The sequence below is a fragment of the Montipora foliosa genome, chromosome 9 (genome assembly GCF_036669935.1).
Source record: "Montipora foliosa isolate CH-2021 chromosome 9, ASM3666993v2, whole genome shotgun sequence".
In the NCBI taxonomy this organism is placed as follows: domain Eukaryota; kingdom Metazoa; phylum Cnidaria; class Anthozoa; order Scleractinia; family Acroporidae; genus Montipora; species Montipora foliosa.
Genome location: NC_090877.1, coordinates 16,293,292 through 16,308,291, shown reverse-complemented (window position 1 = coordinate 16,308,291; position 15,000 = coordinate 16,293,292). Strand labels below are relative to the sequence as shown.

General features: G+C 39.8%; 2 protein-coding genes across 3 annotated transcripts in view; both read left to right on the top strand.

Moving 5' to 3' along the window:
• LOC137970706 (programmed cell death protein 6-like) overlaps positions 1-8,930 on the top strand; it is a 12,247-nt gene extending 3,317 nt beyond the window's left edge. Inside the window, exons 3-8 of one of the 2 annotated variants that reach the window (XR_011116850.1) lie at positions 526-653; positions 1,732-1,806; positions 3,227-3,301; positions 3,473-3,641; positions 7,310-7,868; positions 7,925-8,930. Coding sequence is in view for 1 of the 2 variants with exons in the window: in XM_068817241.1 (XP_068673342.1) it covers positions 526-653; positions 1,732-1,806; positions 3,227-3,301; positions 3,473-3,641; positions 7,310-7,351 (489 nt within the window). In the remaining variant the exon portion in view is untranslated. Of the gene's footprint in view, positions 1-525; positions 654-1,731; positions 1,807-3,226; positions 3,302-3,472; positions 3,642-7,309 lie in introns of both variants that reach the window. The other variant, XM_068817241.1, reaches the window with a different exon arrangement.
• Positions 8,931-10,593: 1,663 nt separating this feature from the next.
• LOC137971022 (SET and MYND domain-containing protein 4-like) overlaps positions 10,594-15,000 on the top strand; it is a 7,161-nt gene continuing 2,754 nt past the window's right edge. Inside the window, exons 1-2 of the mRNA XM_068817714.1 lie at positions 10,594-11,023; positions 11,994-15,000. The exon at positions 11,994-15,000 is cut by the window's right edge and continues 2,754 nt beyond it. Of these exons, the coding sequence (XP_068673815.1) occupies positions 11,998-14,067 (2,070 nt within the window). The 5' untranslated portion in view covers positions 10,594-11,023; positions 11,994-11,997 and the 3' untranslated portion in view covers positions 14,068-15,000. The remainder of the gene's footprint in view (positions 11,024-11,993) is intronic.

Sequence of the window (15,000 nt, the reverse complement as noted above, 5' to 3'; positions counted from 1 at the left end):
ATTGTCCTCTGGCCTCAGATGAAAACCCTACCTAAGAGACTATCATCTTTGCATAAACTGGCCCAGGGCCTAGCTGTATGGAAGCCAATAATAGCATGCGAGGTGGAAAATTATTTCACAATATGACTTTAGGTTTAAAGGTTGAAGAAAAGTCTTTTTTTAAATTTTTGGGAAATTTTTCATTGATCAGCAATTGAGCTAAAATTTAGCTCCCGTCAACCATGATTTTCTTAAATCGGGCTTTTCACAGGTGGGCTGTGGTAATCAACCTTTCTCTTAACTACCACAAAAAATGCACTCTCTTAATGCGAAAGGCCATTGTCTATTTACTAGGGAATATTAGGGAAAATTAGGGAATAGTATCAGTATGGCATGTTTACAATGTATTTGCTCTCACTGATAATGGAATTTGACATCACTGGAATTTGGAGGGGGCTTTGTTGAGTTAAATCTACATCTAGAAGTAATATAACTAATTATACTAGTATTGCAAATAATGGTAATAAGAGAGGTTTGGTTTTGCAGACAGTGGATCAAGATAAGAGTGGTAAAATTACTGCTGAGGAGTTACGTCAAGCCCTCTTCAACAACAACTGGTCACAGTTCAATCCTGAAACTTGTCGATTAATGGTTGGCATGTTTGACAAAGATCAGTAAGTACCACTCCCTCTCCTACATGTAATTTTGAACCTGTGCGATATCCCATTTTTCTATGAGTTTGAAGAAAGATCATGGAACTATGAAAAATCTAGGGTGTGGTATTATCAATGAGCCAATAACATGACCACTAGGAAAGTACCGGTTTGGGTAGGGTTAACACCTTTACACTAGATGACCAACTGGCAAATTACCCTACCACCAATGCAGACTTGATTCGTATCCTTCTTGTTGCCGTGAGTTTGTGCATGCCGTCGTTATCTCCTACCTGTGTTTCATGTCGAGTTTTAAGTTCCGTAGTCCGAAGTCTAAAGTCCACATTCAGTGTCCCAACCATAGGGTTAAATGCAAGTGTAGAATAGTTGTTCACATTTAAACATTTGTTGACGACATTGAACAGATTCCAAACAAAACCAGTAAACAGATGCTTTACAAGTTTCTACCACGAAACCCACCGATCTGTGGAATGGGTGGGAATTTACGTGTCTCTGCCCCGCCCACTTTCGCTTGTAAATAGTTCAAATTCTTAAGAGGTAACGGCAGAACTGAGCGCATATGGAAGGCTCCATATTCGTGGAAAAGTTTTTGGAGAATACTTGAGAATGAAGATTATACTAGACATTATTGGAAAAGGGGGAGACTCCACCACAGGTTTCTTTGTAGGAAGTTTTTCTGCAATTGCCAAAGAAAACAGAGATAAATTTTGAAATTGTGTTTTTCCATTGTTGCGGTTGTTTTGTGCACCTTAAGCCCATGGGAAAGGAATTTCATCAAAATGTTTAACGAAAGTGGGCAGGGCAGTGACTTGATAATTTGGGCCCCGTTCCACAGATCGGTGGTTTTTGTAGTATGATGGTATTTAATTAAGATATACGTAAATCATACTTGTACGTGGGAAAATGGGGACCTGAAAAAACAGTCAAGAGCTGAATGCTATACTTTGTTCCTTCAAACAAAGTTATTATGTCGTCCTTGGGATCTAAGTTGGCTGTACTGTGCATCAGAAACCTACACACACACCTTTTTATTATTAAACTATGAAAGATTTACCAGTGGTGTTTTGTCCTTTTATAGATCTGGCACAATTGATATCTATGAATTTTCTGCATTGTGGAAATACATACAACAGTGGAAACAATGTTTTGACAGGTAGGGCTTTTTAATGAAGCAACATGCATTAGTTCAAACTCCAAGTTAACTGGTTAATGTGGTACATGTAGGTACCTGAGGTCTTTGACGATTTTTGTGTTGGTGACACCGAATCGATAACAATGCCTCAGAAGATGCAGATGGGTGCAGCTATCTTGAAAGCCAGCTGCTTTTGGCAAGAAGCATTATAACTTGTTTGTTTATATGAAATCTTAGATAAACAATGAAAGGATTTTTGAGATTAAACTAACACATTGATTGGAAATGATTCAAAAGATTTACATGTCAGTCAAGCACTTCTTAAACCTTTCACCACTGAATCTGTCCCCATTGTCAATTTAAATCATCTGGCATTAGACAGAGTATTAAAGCTGTAACTGTCACTCCTTGGAGATAAGGGGTTACAGGGGACATAATTTTTTAGTAGCTGTAGATGTTTTGGCCATTTTTTGACATTTTCTTTTGATCCCCCTTTGCCAAATGTCAGAAAATCGGCGTTTTCAACACCTAATTTTAGGTCTTGTGATTCCCTAAATCACCCCAGGACTGGGTAGGCTCATGTTAATGAGTAAAAAAATCTGGTGTTAGACAGAGTAAAATGTGTTAGTTTCTCTCCTTTTTAAAGGGAAGAAAAGGGGTAATTTTCACTGTACCACTAGTGAAAACAGCCCCCATGTGAGTCCAGAATTAAATGTACCTGTACTTGTACATGTTCATTGCCGTGACTTAACATCTTCAGTTCCCATGGCCTGCTCCCGTCTGACCTTGTAGCTAAGTTGGTAGAGCAGCGGTGGTCTAACCCAAAGGTTGTGGGTTCAATTCCCACCCTGGTCAGAGTTTTTCTCTGTCCTTGTCAGTTAAGTCTGTAATAAAAAAGGCAAATTTAGCAAGTTGTGAACATTGTCCAACACAATTTTTCATGGTCGGAGTGAAATTTGTATGTTCCTGTTGATGAAGTGTAGTAAAAATTGGCAAAAAATGAATGAACTTATTTTAATCTCAACTTGGGGTGCAGGGCTGGCATAGTGGTGAGAGCACCTGCCTCCCACCAATGTGGCCCGGGTTCGATTCCCAGACTCGGTGTCATATGTGGGTTGAGTTTGTTGGTTCTCTACTCTGCACGGAGAGGTTTTTTTCCAGGTACTCCAGTTTTCCCCTCTCCTCAAAAACCAACATTTGACTTGATTTACGTTAATTGTTGATTTCAGTTTACAGTGTCCCCAATTAGTGCTCCAGCGCTAGAACGACTGGAGTAAAGTTCCTTTCCTTTCCTTTTTTCTTTCAACTGAGACTGCTTTTATTGCATTTTCTTTTTCAATTCTACGTAACATTCTTGTTGCCTGCATAAGCCCAAGTGCAGCTACTCAAAAATCATATTAACAATTTAGTAAATTGATTTTGAAAAAATATTCTTGTTTAGTTTTGATCGTGATCGATCAGGAACAATAGATGCCAATGAACTGCAAACAGCATTCACATCCTTTGGATACAGATTGTAAGCTGAATGTTTGATTGTTTATGTCATTATTTTCATATATGCTACATGTAAGTTATTTCTGAGTTATTTCATTTCCAGACAAAAGCAGCAAAACGGAAATGAGCTGTGGAACTGTTATGGAATTGTCACAAAGGGATATTTACTTTGAAGACATTTTCTTCCTTTCAGATCACCAAACTTTTGCAATTTGTGTGTACGAAAATTTGATCGCCTGAATGCTAACACCATGAAGTTTGATGACTTCATTCAGTGCTGCGTTATGCTGAAATCATTAACAGATGCCTTTAGAAAACACGATCACCAACAGAATGGCACAGTCACCATCAACTATGAACAGGTAGGCAGAGCGACAATAGTCTGACGACATTTTTTTACATGAAGGATCCAAACAACACACTTTTTCACTGCACACAGTCACCCATATGTCAAGACATCTTCCCACCCCGTCCTAATATTGTCTACAGTGTATGCATGCGTGATACTGTGCTTTGCATCACTGATTGGCAATGGAAGGGATTACGTCAGGATAACCTCTCACGGGAAAACTTACACTAACGACTTTCTGGGAAACGGGTTTTTCACACGGCTCTCTCACGGGTTTCTCGCGGCTTGAAAAGTAGAGTGAACGAGTGGCACTGCACGACCAAACGGGTTCTCAGAAATCCCACACGAGTGGTCGAAAATTTTACACTGCTTGAAAAAAATTTTGCACGAGTGGGTCAACGTTTTGTTTCTCAGTTGCTATGATTTCACGGGTTAACACAAACGGCTCTTAGAAAATTACAGTCGTTTGGACGAAACCTGACCTTAAAAAGCGAAAAGCGCAAAACTGAGCTAAGAAGAACCGACACACTACAACGAGTGGAAAATGAAACGGGCATCTTGGCATCGCGGCTACGAACAACAATGAGATTTAGAAAATTTAATTCCCTTTCAACGTCAATATGTGGATGCCCACATCATTTCACGAGCTTAAAAGCTCGTAAAGGTCGGCAGTAAACTGCTAACATTACATACTCATGTGAAATAATTATTTTGTTTAACAAGGTAGTCATAAGTGATCAAAACAGAGTTACTACTAACTCTGATCAAAATCAGCATACAAAACAGCCGCGAACCAGGAAAGGTTAGAGCATTGAATTTCCAAAGAACATATTTTTGAAACTTATCCAACGGCTTAAAGGTGAAAAACATTTATTTTTCATCTGCGAAAAAGATTATCTTTTTTTTCATCACCCTGGAGAGATCGCTTGGGAAAAACGGGAAGATCAAAATATTATATTCGCATTATTAACGCATGAATCAGCCCACAGTCACTTCAACTCATACTGTTATCATGGCGGAATGCGATCAAAATGTGCTTGGAAATGAAGAAATAATCGCCAATGTAAAAAGGTTTTTGCGAGATGGATGCGGGTGCTCTCGTGGTGTGAAAGGTGGTCCGAGTTGCCAGCAGTTTTCGGAGGAAGTCGTGTTGTCGAGTATAAACAATTGCCTGGAACTGATACGTGCAGAACGCGACCTTGTGATTCTTGCTAAGGCCATCCCCTTTTTTTTCTCCGTTTAGCGTCGTCCGACCGACCCAAATGTTTGGCATTTTCAAAAAAAAAAAATAGGTAACGACGTTTTTAAACCATTTTTATGTCACTCTGTCTTAATTTTGCAACAATATCCACCAACTTTTCCGCCATATTGATTTTGGGGTCACGTCTTTTTGTTTTCCTGGCTCCACAGCTATGATGCTGGGGTACCAGGCCTCCGATTCCGTGATTGTTATGATATTTTTTTAAGGCTTTTTTTTTTTTTCAATTCGACCGACCGACCCAAAATCAGGAAACGCATTCGACGCTAAACGAAAAGAAAAAGGGAAAGGGGATGACCTAATATCCAAGCTGTTACGAAAATTGAAGTCATTGGCGAAAAAAGGAAAGAAAGATCGCGATGCAGCTTTCTATACCAAAACCTTCCGATCTGCAAGGATATGTTTTTACATCTCTATGGTTTTAGCTATTCGCGGTTCTGCAGATTAAAAGAGCACCACGTACAAAAGGACTTGAAAAACTAGCATCAGGTATGTTTACTTTAACCCTAAGCAATCGCGACGAGGGTTATAGCTAAAAACCTTTTTGAAGCACAACAGAATAAATAAACTTAAATAAAAAGCATAAAATTCCGATGCGAAATCAATCGATCGATCGATGAGTGATCAAACAAGAAACACCGTATGACGCATAATTATGTCAAGTCCTCTCAAAGAATGATTCGTTTTCGGTCAGTGTAAAACGCAGACTGCAGACCGGGGGTAAAATGCAGACTGAGGTTATAATTTAACTGTTGAAAAAGCCCAAACCCATTAGAAATGCTAACAGTGAAGCCTAAATATTGTTTTAGGCCTAATTAGGCCTAAGGTTAGGATTTCTAAGGGATTTGGGCTTTTTCAACAGTTACGTTATAACCTCAGTCTGCATTTTACCCCTGGTCTGCAGTCTGCAGTCTGCGTTTTACACTGACCGGATTCGTTTTTGGTTTTACGATGTTGTTTGAACGAGTGGACGCATCTCCAAACGAGTGGTATTTGATATTTATCACACGGTTGCCTACCTGGTTCAAACTAGTGGACTTTTCTAGCGAACGAGTGGGCAGTTTTTTTACACGGCTGACCAGGTCGGTAGCACGAGTGAGCCAAGCCACGAGAACGGCTTAAAAATAAAATCTCGCGGGTGTCACACGGCGTATACATGGAAGTCGTTACTGTACGTTTTCGCGTGAGAGGTCACAATGGAGAAAAGGCAAGAATACAGAGGACATGTTTCGTAAGTGATAGTGTCTCGTCATTTTTTTCGCAGATTGAACGAATGTTTGAACTAGTAATACAAACAATAATTATTGTTCAGGTCTTTTTAACTCCTGGGAGTGACTGTACTCCTCATAACGACTACCATTGTTGACTGGATTCTTCTACAACCTGATCGCCACCTTGCAGTACATAGTGATCTTACATTGTGTCCTTTAACTTCCATTAATATCATGCCCAGAGCTGACGGAACTACCGATGAAAAATAAAGTGACTTTACCTTTACCTTTTAATTATAGTGGGAAAAAAAACCATAACGTGTAAAAAGACTCACTTTGGACAAGAGGGGAAAATGCTTGAATGGGTCTTATTCGCGCGGCGGCCATATTGGCCGTAGACAATAGATTTCGTACCCCGAACCTCGAGTTGAAATGTTTGGTAACGAGTTCTGGTGCGCGAAAACAAAAGTTTTCAATCCCTCGGGACTCAACATCGCCGCCGGCGTGTTATTAAGGCCTATTAGAAGTGTTCAATTTGTTTCAGAATTCAGAGAATTTTTTTTATTAATTAATTAAGTAACCAGCGGGGGATTTTCCTCTCTCACCCCGAACCCTCCTTGTTCCCCGTTTGATTAGCATAATTTTACGATTTTGCTCCCTATGCTTGGCTCTCTACTATTTAGGTGTCCCAAACTCTACACCGTGACGTATGGGTTATTGACCAAGCGTGAGGTCAAGATGACTGGATATTGGCCAAGTTCTTTTTTTGCGTGTTTATGGACCGAGACGAAGTCGAGGTCCATAAACACGCAAAAAAAGAACGAGGCCAATATCCAGTCATCTTGACCGAACAATCTTGGTCAATAAAGGATTTATTATATGACTTAAAACACCAAAAAATGATCTTTGATCTTGCGGGACCAAGCGAGAAATCCCGAGCGGGCAGTATCGCTCCATCTTGCCCGCTCGGGTAGCCAATCAGAGCGCGCGATTTGGTTCATCTTGCCCGCTCACGGAGCTAGTCATATAATAAAACATATTATCAAACTTACTTTTCCTTCTAACTTTATGTACATGATATTCTTTGTAAGTTAAACAAAATTGACTTGACTTGACGTGAGGAAAGAAGGACAACTACTCGCTGTCTAGGGATAAGTAAATAGTTGACTGTTTTGAGAGAACTGGTTTTAACATTGTCAAATGATTTTTCAGTTTCTAGAAATGGTTCTTGGTCACACATTGACTGGTTTATAAGAGACAGGTGAATACAGCTCATCCTCTTGTGGCTCAGAGAGTAAAGCTGGTCGTGTTCCATTGGTTTCTGTAAAAGCAAATGCAGTGGATGTTATCTCTAGTAATTTAGAAATATATTGCAGTATACTGTTGTAGATAAAATTTTCTAGATGGTCAATTAAGTTAGCATGAAAGCGGGTACTTCAGTTTTTTGTGGCAACTTGAATAACATGGGCAGTAAAGTGGTGGTGATTCACGGCTGACATACCCTGCGAGAAGTTGGTTTCTCCTACGCTTCCCGAGAGAGAAACCACTGCAAGCAGCCGTTTGATTTTCCATCAAGCACGTGCGAAGTAAGTCATACCCCACGTGATGTCTTTGACATCACTTCGTCTCATTTCGCGGGAAATCACTATACAGCTGGCTCGCCCAAACGCAGCAGTTACGTAGCTGAACGCACGCGCAAGCGCCAAAACAATTTTACTAACTCGTTTTACCGCTTCAAATTTAATTTATTCGTTCTTGGCGCTGGACGGCGGCTCACTCAAAGAAACTAACGGTTGCTCGCAGTGGTTTCTCTTTCGGGAAGCGTAGGAGAAACCAACTGCTTTCAGGGTACTGCTGACATGACCGTCACCAACACTAAAACCTGAGGAACCTGCTTAAATGCAAGTAAAAAGTGTAATATCATTGCTACGTATTGGTACTTTAGACGTCCTAAACGCTTCATCTTTTTTAAGCGGTGCTAGTTTAATTATCTGCTACTTAATTCTTCTAAAAAGTGGCAGCCAGTGTGGGGTGAGGGTTAGTCAGGTGAGATAGAGACTAGGAGTAGTTTGGCTGGTAGGAATGCAACATTACCAAACCACACTCCATGTCTTCATTCAGTAGCAAACCTCTTTGATAACTGTCCTTAATGCGGGCCTCTTACTGCTATTGTGAGGTAAATAAGGTGAGATCAATTCTTAGCCTTCTTTTTCCTTTTTACCTTTGGTAAATCCTCTCGTGACAATAATGCTACCCCAGGGTTATTCAGCCAAATTTCTCTCGGGGGAGATAACTAACAAAAATGAAAACCTGATTGCAGGTAACCTTCAACTTTATCCTGAAGAAATATTTTAACTCTTCTCTGTCAGTTATGCACATGTAGTTTTCACTTAGTAGTTTTGGGGCCCAAAAGTAAACTTAAGCCGTTAGTGGGCATGGTATACATAGCTTCTTTCTTTCGTTTTCAAATTTAAATTCACTGTTAACAAGAATTTTTTTTTAGAGACTGTTCTCTTTATTAATGTCAAGTTTTTAATTCTCTTACTTTTTGACACGATATCGGCTTTCCTTGCTGTGGTTGGCAACTTGTCCAGTGATTTACAGTTGAGTGTCATTAAAACAAAATTGAGGAAAATCACAAACGTTCAAGTTGTTATGAAAGAACTGTTACCACGTTTAAGTGAAAACCTATCAAGTGACAATGATTAATTTTGTCAATACAATATTTTTTCTTTTGAATCCAATAAACTTCCGTTTGTCAAAGGTATCTTCAAGTTATCAATTGCGATAAATCTGTATTTCCTGAAGTAACACTTAAAGAAAAGAAAATTTGTCTGTTGTCTACATAATTTATTCGTTTCCCTCCAAAATTTTGCAAAAGCATTGTTTTTATTTTCTCTTGGGAGCATTGTAAGTCCCAAAAGAAACTGAAAACACTTTGGGGGGCAAATAAAAAATATTATGGTATTTTGAAAGTCGCCTATACACGCCATTGATATGCAAATAAGTGGCCGGGTGTTCTGCAGGCCTGGGTTGCTCGAAGCATGGTTAGCGCTAATTAAACCAGCGTTAAATACCATGGAAACCTATAGGTTTTGATCATTGTACTTTTTAACCAGCGGTTAGAGCTAACCAGGCTTCGAGCAACGGGCCCCAGTTTAGCTATTTTCCTTAATATGGCAATTTGTTTTGGAAATGAAAGTAATGAAAGCCGTTGGCTTTCGAGTGCCAGTAGGTCTATGTTGACACATTTATTTCCTCCTTTTAAACGTCGATCCCCCGGTCTTTAAAGATTAAAAAAGGCAAAGTTCGGCAAGCTTATTGCTGGAAGCAAAAAAAAATGCTCGGAGAATCCAAAAATAAAGCATGCTGCGAAATTATCAATAGAGCATGGCATAATTTAAGGAGGCCCAGCCAGACTAACCCTGGCGAGAAAGTACCGTCTTTGTAATGTAGTAGTAGTAGTAGTAGCAGCAGCAGCAGCAGCAGCAGCGGCGGGTCTTATTTGCAGGTCGCGGGTTGCAGGTCATTGTTTCACCAATACAGAGAGTATCCTAAACATTCTTAAAAGCTAACCTTAGGCCTAATTGAGGCCTAAACAAAAATTTTTATACCTAAGGTTAGCTTTTAAGAATGTTTAGGATACTTTCTGTATTGGTGAAACAATGACCTGCAACCCGCGACCTGCAGATTAGACCCGCCGTTATGGCTTGTGGTAGTTCTTGAGTCATCATTCAACATATTCCATAATTTGGGAGCAAAAAATCTGAAAGAATTTTTCCCATAAGGTAGTTTAAATAACACGTGGTAACTGCAACTTATTTATACCCCTAAGCCCATTAATGTTAGTTCTAGTTGAAAATGATACTGATATGTAAGCACATATCATGAAATCTTAAAATGGAAAAAATGTTGTCAGGAGGTGTCTTAAGTTCTATAGAAAAAGGTTTGCCTCTGACTCTTGATATTTTTCAACAGATGTTTGAAAAAGATTAAAAAGATAAAAGATTAAAAGATTAAGACATCTGCACATGCGCACAAGCAAATGTCAACTCGACTCTAAAGCTGCAATTAATTACACGCAGAAGTTGAGCAAAGAGAAATCAACCGTAATCAGGAAAGTGAAGTAATTCGAGAAATTCGCTGGACGGTCGGCAGGTTGCTCGTGAAGTTATTTCTTCTTCCTTTGTGGTAAATTGGGTTATAAAACGACCACGCTCCTGGCCAGTCTTGATCAATGGAGATGAAGAGAGGCATTTCGCACTACAGCAATAGTCTATTTTACAGTTGTGTGCTTAGTTACTGGTCTAAAAATGAAAGTGAGCCTTGGGTTGACCTCACTGCTTTTCTTATGTAAATTCTTACTAATTAGCTTGGCAACAACATCATTAACATAAGAAAAGGAGGGAGATCTGTATCATAACAAGGTCAACACCAGCCTCACTTTCATTTAAAGGCCAGGTAACAAAGCACAACCGTAAAGAGGTCTATTGCCTGAGAAAAGCTACCAAGGAGAACGTGGCTCTGTGATGTGCACTTTTGGAAGTGACTTTGTCCTTGTTTCATTCAATGTAAAAACGAATAACATATGTTAACTGTTCAGGAACGGGACCCTCTTCAGAGGGAATAATTGTATTTTCATGTTCGGAATTAATGTCGTTTTGTCCTCCTGTCCAACGGGGTAGAATTCCAGTGGATGTGTTTTTCCCCTCGCGTGCTACACTAAAAACGCGAAGGGGACTCGCGTGGGCTCACGATTCGTGAATGCACTCTTCTCGTGCCAGTTTCTTTACGTTGGAAGGTAATCATGGCGCACGGAACGCTAACATTGACTCGTTGCTCCTGTTCCTTTCTTTGCCCGACAACAAAGGTTTTGACGTCCTTTAAGGAAAAAGTGTGATTAATAATTGTATTCTGAGTGAAAAGGTGAGACTCGTTATTCAAATTTAAACAATTATTGTATTAAATCGTGTTGCAGCAGCCCTTTTTATAAAGCCTTGCAATCACAACTGGTATCAACACTTGATCATGAAGAGGGTCGCAACATTTAAGACAGGCTAAATGCTTATGTGACAGGTTTGGTAGATTTATGCACAGCTCATACTAAAGTCTTTGTAATCTCAGGGATTAAGCTCTTCATCTGGATTATTAATATTAAGTAGATCATTTATTTTGCCCAGAGGACTGGGGGAAGGCCCACACCCGCAGAATTTTGATCCAGTTAAAACAATCAGTCATAAGGATGAATCATCTAGAAGCATAAACAAATTATTTTATATCCTTATACATCAGACTCACTATGAAAAATCTGATTGGTCGAGAGCATTCAATCAATTCACAATAGCTTGTGAACTTGACATGATAAATGTAATATCTGCCGCAGATATTACATTTATCATGTCAAGTTCAACTTCTGCCTGGTTACTAAGCCCCTTGGAGTGTTCACCTCAGAAACAAAATGTCTGAACGCTTCGCTTCTGTTTCTGAGGATGAATTATGTGAAAAATGTATAATAAAACAATTATTGAATTCGGTTTTCGCATGATATCATGAATTTTTATCAAAACCTCGTGTCTGTGTTATCTGCCTCAGCCTGCAGCTTCGTCAGATAACACAGACCTCGGTTTTGATAATTCATGATATAATGCTCAACCTCATCCAATAATTGTTTATTATAACCATTGCTTAAGTAGTTTGCATGTGATGTCATGGTGGTGAACAATAACCTGTCCCTGCTGGGACCTAAACTGGCTACTTTGGTACGTGGATGAAAACCAAGAATTTGTAATTATTGCATTTGCAAAATTATTACAGTATGATTTCAATATTGGTAGGGCTACCCATCAAGGCAATAATAATATTAATTGACACAATTAAATTATTACTTATCTTGTAGCGAAATGAATAATGATCCGCAATATGGCATATTTCAAGAATGGTTCAACTCTATCAGTTATTTACTAAAGCAAAGTGGACGCTTGAAAGAGATTTCATCCCAGTTTGGTACTCTTAATTCAGACTATGAAAGGGTTGTGTTTGGATTAACTTTAGCTTGTCTCGACAATGTTTTCACTGTGGAGCCTTCATTTTTACCGAAATCAGCAGCAGAATCCACCAGACTGCGTAATGAAGGAAACAAGCTGTTTCAAAAGAACAGATACGGAGAAGCATTTCAAGTTTACTCAAGTAGCATATTAAATGCACCTTGTGAAAGCAAAGGCAAGGAACTTTCCCTTGCTTTTGCCAATAGCTCTGCAGTTTTGTATCATTTAAAACAGTACACTGAGTGCCTTAAAGGCATAGAACTAGCATTGAAAAATGGTTACCCAGACAACTTAAGATACAAGTTGTTTGATCGGCAAGGGAGATGCTTTGTTGAACTTGGCAAGTTCGATGAAGCAATGAGATGTTTTGGCAAAGCTAAGCAGGCATTAAATGAATCAAAACTCGATTCTAAGAAAATGGACACTTGGTGCAAAGACCTTGAAATGGAACTCTGCAGAATCTATGAAAATGAGAAGTCAGTAGAACAAACTTCAAATGATAAAAGTGTTTCGAATGGACTGGTTGAATTACTAAAGCTTAGCCATGGTCGCAACAGCAAGTTTGTTTCTGCATCTTGTGCCATTGACATTGTGACTTCTCATGTGACTGGCAGACACCCAGTAGCCACTCAAGACATCAAGGTAGGAGATATTTTAGTCATCGAGAAGCCATTTGCATCTGTTCTGTTGCCAAGGCATGTAACAAGTCACTGTTACCATTGTCTGAGGCTCATGGCTAATATAATCCCAATCCCTTGCTGCCAATGTAGTATGGTGAGGTATTGCAGTGAATCTTGTGCTAATCAGAGCTGGGAATTGTATCATTCAGTCGAATGCGTAAGTCTTGATCTCATCCATCGATCTGGTCTGGATGGGAATGCTCTCCTTGCTCTTAGAATAGTAGCAAAGGCTGGCTACAAATTTCTGGTGGAATTCAGAAATGTTATTCAGCAAGGTTTGTGTATCCTCGCTGGTAAGGAAGCAGGGTGCCGCAAGAATGGAGTCTATGACTCATTACATTACTTTCCAATATACTGTCTTATGACCCATTCTGAAGACCGGAGCAACAGCGATCTCTTCCAACGGACAATGAAAGCAGTATTTTTACTTAAGGTACTCCAACAAGGAGGTTTTTTTGGAAAAATGCCATGTTCACATCAGGATTTGGCCTTTATTGGTGGTCTGATTTTGCGACACCTTCAATCAAATGCCTGTAATGCCCATGAAATCTCAGAACTGCAACTCAATCCCAGTTCTGTTGCAAGTTCAGAAACAGACGAAATTGCAGCTGGGATATATGCCACCTTAAGCCTGTTCAACCATTCTTGTGACCCATCAGTAACGAGGAATTTTTATGGAGACACGTGTGTTGTTCATGCGATAAAAAACATTCCAACAGGTGAGGAGATCACTGACAACTATGGCACTCTTTGTGCACTCACCATCAAAGCTGAGAGGCAAGAAAAGTTGAACAGTCAGTATTATTTCACATGCCGTTGTAATGCATGTGAAAAGAACTTTCCTTTATATGTCGATATCCCAAACACTACTTCTCCAGTTTTCAAGTGTGTCAACTGTTTTGCACCCCTTCATCATATGACAGGTAAGAGCACGGATCATTTGACAGACCACAAATTAACTAACAGCAACATGGATGAAGCACTGTCGGCTGTCTGTACTAGCTGTCACTGCAATTGCAATTTGAAAGAGATGGGGACTGAATTGAAGACTTCTGAAGACCTCTGTCAAAAAGCAATGGATGCTCTTCTTCTGAAGGCAGATGCAGCAGGGAGCGTGACTGCACTGGAGTCACATCTCAGGCTTCTTGAAAAGTTGGTTTGCCGTCCATGGAGGGACTTCAACAACTGTCAGGAAGCCATCAAACAGTGCTACAGCATAATGGCAAACTGTCGTCTAATTGCATGATAATTATAACCAGTTGAAGGACAGAGGTGATATTCTTGCCCTCCTCCAAACACTCTCCCGATTGGAAAGAGACAAGTGCAAGGCATCTATGCTAATTTGCCTAAATATTCTGAGTGAGATAGCTGAAGGGGTGCATTTCCAATTCAGCTAAATTCGGATGTTAGGTGATGGCTTGTTGCAATTCGTTTGGGAAAAGAAAGAAACGAAATATGAAAAAACAAACCGACATTGTTTTATCCTTTATTTCTGAATAATAGTAACAGTGGTCGTTTTAAGGCTCATGGTTATTCGGGAGGTACTGGGTCACAGTGGTTTGGCCGTTAACCTGTTCCCGGCTCCCAGATGGGAAAACGAAAACAACTGCATGTGAAAAACGAGTGGGGCTTGGGTCGCCCGCCTTGCCTTGACCCAAGCCCGCACTCATTTTTCACACTCAGTTGTTTTTGTTCTCCCTACTATCTGGGAGCCTGGAAAAGGCTATTTGGCCGTTTGCCTTGAGATCCGGAGATCCCGGGTTCAAGATCCTGTCTGACCACTTGTTGAATTTGATCCTGGCAGTCTGTGGTCCATCCTCCTGGCTGCACTTCTAAATAGCAAATTGGTTTGCCTTTGGCCAGTTGGGATTCTTAACAGTTGTTGCTCTTGTTCTGTTCTTTGTCTGCTTCGTTGATTGTATTTCATTGGCCCTGAAAAACCCCTATGGGAAGTGGTCAATATTATTAGTATGCATTCCAGTATGTATGTATGCCTTCGAGCTAGATAGTGGTCAAAACGGGTGACCGGAAACAAAAACGTGACCACGAAAAGCAGAAGTAAATTTTGTTGATGTGGTGAGCAATATCCAGAAACTTAGCTCAGTGAGCTTATACAAGCAATATTTCTCTATATATACTTTAGAACATTTTAAAAGAATTAGGCTAATGTATTTTTTAT